At 39.7% G+C, this 6,292-nt stretch overlaps 1 protein-coding gene across 1 annotated transcript in view; it reads left to right on the forward strand.

Moving 5' to 3' along the window:
* The window catches only part of RASEF (RAS and EF-hand domain containing), a 75,989-nt gene that overhangs the window by 26,674 nt on the left and 43,023 nt on the right, over nucleotides 1-6,292 (forward strand). Inside the window, exons 4-6 of the mRNA XM_019517410.1 lie at nucleotides 2,841-2,936; nucleotides 4,192-4,269; nucleotides 4,879-4,994. Of these exons, the coding sequence (XP_019372955.1) occupies nucleotides 2,841-2,936; nucleotides 4,192-4,269; nucleotides 4,879-4,994 (290 nt within the window). The remainder of the gene's footprint in view (nucleotides 1-2,840; nucleotides 2,937-4,191; nucleotides 4,270-4,878; nucleotides 4,995-6,292) is intronic.

Below are 6,292 nucleotides of genomic sequence, written 5' to 3' on the forward strand. Positions count from 1 at the left end.
TTGGCAGGGGTGCCTCCCCCCAGGCCAACCTGGGCAGGGTCCCATGTGGCCCAAGGAGGCGGTTTAAAGCACCTACCTCCTGCCCTCAGCATGTTGGCCCTCAGCTGGGGCTTGACCAACCCCCTCCCGTTTTATTACAGTGCTAAGAACATTAAATAATATGTCTTTGAAATTATTCTGTTTGTATTTCATGGTTAAGTACAGACAGCCAAAAAAAGTGTGGCTTAGTCAATTCAATCTTTGCAGGTTAGTCTAAGCTGTGTAGATTGACCTGATAAGCAGGGGAACAGACATTCACTTTTGATTTGGGAAATGCAGCCACATGCCTTCAGTGGCCCAGACCAGAAGCCAGGGGGCTCTATTCAGCTGGAGGAGACAGCTTGGGCCAAGTCTAGCCTGTCTACTCTGGGTCAGGAGCGGGGGTCAGGAGGTCTTGCAGGAAAGGTGCAAAGCATCCTTGGATGCTGGGAGACTGTGAGTTAACTGGAATCTGGAGGGGATCTGGGACAGAAGTTCAGTAAACCAATTAACTTAAATCAGTTAAGTCTGATACTATATCTATCCATGTTTATCTTAATTTAGTTTTGGTCATTTTGGAAGCAGTTTATGTGCACTGAACTTCTGTTGTGTTACAGATTTGAACTGGTTGCCCATTACTTATACCAGTTTATGTGCAATTTCCAGGGATCCAGGTTTTCTGTTTGCTATGGAAAAACACAGATTTTCTCCTTCAATGGAGAAAACCATGAGAAACTGCAGGTTTTTGTTTGCAGGCTGGCAGCCTTCCAGCATGCAAGGTACAGCTTGGGGCTGGGGGAGTGGGGGGATGGAGGGCAATTGGAGGCAGGGGATGCCATGTGTGTACACTCATGCACGTAGCCAGCATACAGTCAGGCAGGGTGGTGAGAGCAGCCTCAGCAGCTGGATACAGGTAAGTATATGGGGGCGGGGGTTAGAGGCCCAGGGCTTGGGAACTGTATGGGGGTGGTCTGTGGGTATGTGTGGCAGAGGTGTGTGGAAAGGATGGGTGCGTGCGTCAGGGGGGTGCCTGCTGGTGCTGGGGGAAAGTGTCCAGGTGCTGGGGCAGGACAGAAGGGGTGAGGAGGAGGTGCTTGGCTTCCAGTGGGGAAAAGGGGGCTGGGGGCTCTTTGGTGGGGTGGGCCAGCAGCACTACTGCTGGTGCCCATGGTTACAGGGATGGGAGTCTGGGAGATGCTGCGGGGGAAGGGGGAACATGGTCAGGCTTCCTGGTATGATGTGGGAGCCCCAGCCTGGGGTCTCCCCGCCTCCTCCCTCCAGCCATACTAGGGCCGGACTCACTCTGCTGTTGCCTGCATGAGCTGGAGCCATTACAGCCACTGCACTGTGGCCTGGCAAGATGGGGGCAGCTGCAGGCCCCCTCTGGCAGGGCTGGGGATGGCAGGAGCTGTGGCTTGGGAGGGAGGAGCACCAGAAGGCTGGGGACTGTGGGTTGGGAATGAGGGGCACTGACAGGGCTGTCACTCATTTGCTTCACTCATTCATATGCGTGCACACACACACGTGTACGCGCAAAGGTTAAGGTGTTACCAAGTTCTAAAGTTGCTCAGGTCAGCCAGGCTGACCATGAGTGATGGAGTCAGGTCTTGTTGGACATGCCCAAAACTCCTTCTTGCAGGTGGAAAAAGACCCAAAGCCTTGCCTTTGTGTTTATTCTTCGTACTTAATGGTATATTTCATTATATAAAAAAGAAAAATAACAATACAAGCAAACAAAGCAATCACAGTCACTGCGATACTACCATGGACAGGGGAAGGGTACCAGCATACTAGGGCTGCTCAGCACCACAAAGGAGTGTGGGGACAGCTGCAGCTGGACCTGTGTCCTGGTAAGTGAAGAGGGCAAGGCGAGCTGTGATTTTTTTCCATGATAAAAACAAGCCAAAATCAAATGTCAAAATATGGAGGTATTTAGAATTTATTTTATTGTAATGTTAATGATTGAGGCACTGGTAGGCTTCCAAATTGCTTTAAAATTGTAAATATATCAGTAAAACATTGTTAAATTGATACACACACACATACATATATATAAAAAGGTGTTTCATTTTAACCATGGAAAAATGCGGATTTGGGTTTTTTAAATCAGAAAATTTGGGACTTTCAGCAGAGAATTTGCAGCTTTTAAACAGAGGAAACCAGGATCCCTGGTACTTTCTGTGCTTAGCCCATGAGTTTTCTTGAGAATTTAATGTGTCGTATATTCTGAGGGTGTATGAGGATGGATTGTTTATTCTTGTGCACCACAGGGCATTTGAAAAAAATTGAATCCCCCCAGACTGGGTCATATTTTCTTAACCATGAGAAACACGGGTAAATTAATCCAACTCTTTTCTCACATCTGCTAAACTTTTCATTTCTCCCAGTACTTTATAACTAATAATTTAGTGTTCACTTTCATGTCCACCTTAATCAAGAGAAAGGTGTCTGTTGACTTTGAGCACTGGAGAAACAAGATATGTATGTCTAAGATTAACAGTGTTAGAGCAGTGTTGTTACTGTGATAATCCAAGAATTGTGCAAGAGGCACAGACTTCTTAGAGTGAAATCTGTTATAACTGCATATTTGGGAGCTTCATCAGGTCTTCCATCAGACCTGATGAAGAATGGCTTGCATTTGAAAGCTTGTCTAACTCTGTTCCAACTATGTAGCTGGTCCAATAACAGATTTAACGCTAAGAAGTCCTTGTCTCTTGCATAAGGTTAACAGGGAATTGTTAGGCTTAGTAGTAACAAAATGTTTAAAACTTTGGAGGGTGAATTTTTAAAGAAAATGATTAACAAAATACTACATGTTACAGGAGAAACGAAAAGCAGAAGAAGCACTAAACGATCTGAAGTGCCAGTATGAAAGTGAAGTTGGTGATCTTCAGGTGGCAATAAAAAAACTTAAAAAGGTGGGTAGGCTCATGACCAGAATTTTCTAAATTGTGTAAGAGAGCCTGATCCAATGAGGTGCCTCCCTGGAGGTACCTGAAAGTTTTCTGCCTTATCTAGATTCTAGCCTAAAATTGATGCATTAATTTGTCAAAGTAATGACATTAAGAAAATGGAAACCAGTTATGTTGAGTGAAAATTTGCTAGTCTTGAATTCATTCAGTGTAATTTACTGAAATACCTAGGTAAATGGCCCAGTTGCTAGCTAAGTAATGGGTTATGTCTGTCAGAAAACTGGTCTTGTGATTACCTACTGTCTCCTATGTTGGAAACAGTTCAATTAATTGTGTAGAAATATTTGTATTTTGTAGAATTATTGATAGAAAGGAACCAAAATCTGAATGTCTCATTTGGTCCCAGTCTCTGTGATGGAGCAACCTAACATCTCAGATCTGAAAGCTCATGTGGACATTTTGAAGTCCAGATTTTAGTTTTGTGAGTGACCTTTGCTATACCTGCTCAAAAAGTATGTGGGTCTTTCAGCGATGTAAACCCTGAATTTTAAATGAAGTCTTCATTTTCCTCTTTATTATTTTAAGCTAAATTTAAAATTTCATTCAGACTAATGGAAATTTCTTATGAAAAATAAGAGTATAATGCTTTTATATTAATGAGAATTGGTGCCAGATCAGGTATTGTATATATGTGGAACTCAGTGGACCTACAACTCTGGTTTCTTGGATTGCTAAATAACTATTAAAATTTTAAATTGCTAGAAATGTTACATTGCTAGGAATGTTACATGTGAAAAACTTTTCAAAAGAATTTCCCTGAAAATGAAATGATGCCAGAGGTATATTTGGTAGCCATGTTGGTCTGAGACAAAAAGAAATGCGAAACTCTAAAACTCTTGGTTCAGAGATGATACCTTTTATTGGACCAACTAAGACATCACAAAAAATATTTTTAGTGCAAAGAAAGATAAAGATAATTTGTTTTGTGATGTCTTAGTTGGTCTAATAAAAGGTATCATCTCTAGAGTTTTGCATTTTATGATGTCAGAGAAAATTTGGAGGGGACACTTCGTATGCATACAACTGGGAAACTTATGGAATCACAGATGCCTTTTAGGGCTGAAAAAGGTGTGTGAAGGCCTATTGTTATATAGGTGTAATCAGAATTATTCCTCTTGCCATATGTGGGCTTTGGATGAAACCCTTGAAGGGTCAATCAAGAATATATCTTTAAATGTGCACATTTTATTTGCTCTTTCAGCTAGAAGAACAATCTAAAAACATAAATGACAGAGAAGATGTGGCTGAATTAAAAAAAAGAATACATGATTTGTCATTGGTAAGAACTACTTATAATTTACATGTCAAAGGAGCAGATTCAGCCTGCATGTTGTACTTTCTTCAGTAAAGACTTATTTATCCAGTTCTGTCCAGGTGTTAGAATATTTATGATAAGAGAGACCATTTTTGGTAAACTTTTTTAAGGAGTGGGATAACTTGTTCTTGAAGGTACAAGTTATTCTAGAAATACTGTTTAAAAACCATTTGAACTGTTATGATGTTGTCTTTTTTGTAAGAAAAACTGAAAAATCTAAAATGAAATTGAATTCTTGGGTACTGGAACTTTGTCTATTCTGTGTCTCGTGATTATAGAGTGGTACTAGGTCCCTGAATCTCTGATGTTTAACTTTAAGTTCAAAGTAAAAGCAGCATTTCATCATTTGGGTCTTATACCCCAGATTTTGATCTCAGTCTTATTAAAAGGTTCACCTTTTTCAATAACCTTTATTTATAATTGGTAATTTTCCCAGCATCCTCTTAATTATATTACTCTTTTATATCATTACTGTTTATCTGCTTCAGATATTTTTATGAATTATTTTTGGAAAACTGTATTGTATTGTTAGGACAACTGTGTTGAATAAGCTTCTTTTTGTGGATTCTTTAGGAAAATCAGAAACTTAAGAAAAATCTTTTAGAAGCACAGACTAACATAGCTTTTCTTCAGAGTGAATTAGATGCTTTGAAAAGTGAATATGCAGATCAAAGTTTGAGCTCAGAGAGGTAAGATACTTTACATTATATTATGTTTTTTATTCAGGCAAAAATAAGAATTTTGGTGTATATATTTAATTGGTACCTCTTTTATGTTCCTAGTTGACCATAACTGACAAGTATATGGACAGTCTATCAGTTTTAACATGTCTATTATTCACTTAGTAATCTAGAATGAAAGAGTAAGCATTAGCCCTGATCTGAAGCCTTGAAAAATCAAGGCTATTTTTAGAAAATATATCTGCTCTGGAACTTTTAATAAGAAATGGGAGTTAGGGTTCAATTATGCTTTCTGATTGGAGAGATGTAATTGTCCATCTACTCCTTGTTGCCAGAATCCTTAGCATATTTACATTGGTGTACTAGTAATTTGTTCCCTAGTCTTGTAAATGATTATGTTAGGGCACATTTCAGTGCCTGGTCAAAGCTCCATTGAAGGCAGTGGGGCACCTATACACATACCCAATGCCTACTGCAATACATGTTAATTAACACGCATCAGAGCAGACTTGATTAATTGAGTCTGCTGGAAAGTGCTAATTAGCACCTTGAAAATGGCGGCGGCGGTGCTTTAACTAAAGCTCGTCAAATGAGCTTCAGTTAAATCACCCCCACTGCCATTTTGAAGCACAGGATGCTGAATACATGAGATGCTGCCGGCACTTTAATTAGGTGCTCTAATTAAAGCTCCCCCCACTACCACATGTGTAAACATGCCCTAGATTTCTGACCTTAATGCAAGATTGTATCTACATACTATCAACTGTAGGCTTGGTTCCCTTAGCCTTCATAGCAGTACAGAGTACTCACACTGATGTTAAATTCTTGTGCTAAACCCTTGTGTAAATCATTTGCTAAATTCAATGTATTTTTTATATGTAGGAATCATAGATTCATAGATGTAGGGTCAGAAGGGACCTTGTAGATCTTCTAGTCCAAAGAAGTTTTCAAAAATTTGTATTTTTAAACATTTTCTGGTACATAGAACTGTGACTGCTCACATTTTCTTGTTTTCAGCCACTGAAATATATTTGAAAGATGTCAGTGACATCAAATATTTTCTAATCCTACTCTAGCATTTTAGCAATTCCTACAGATCCCATAAGCGCGTTAAGTCACCAGGAGGAGGGCAGCAGTCCATATGACTGAATGGGATGGGAAACATCCCAAGACTACATCTACTGTGACATACTGAATGTTTGAGACCCCTTGTTTGTGTTGGTATCAAATTATTACAATATATTTAAGACAAACACATTTTAAATATTAATAAAGAAAGCAAAGTACTGTATTAAGGAATCGAGTAA

This window comes from Gavialis gangeticus, unplaced genomic scaffold, assembly GCF_001723915.1.
Source record: "Gavialis gangeticus isolate Ggan-Ray unplaced genomic scaffold, GavGan_comp1, whole genome shotgun sequence".
Lineage (NCBI taxonomy): Eukaryota > Metazoa > Chordata > Crocodylia > Gavialidae > Gavialis > Gavialis gangeticus.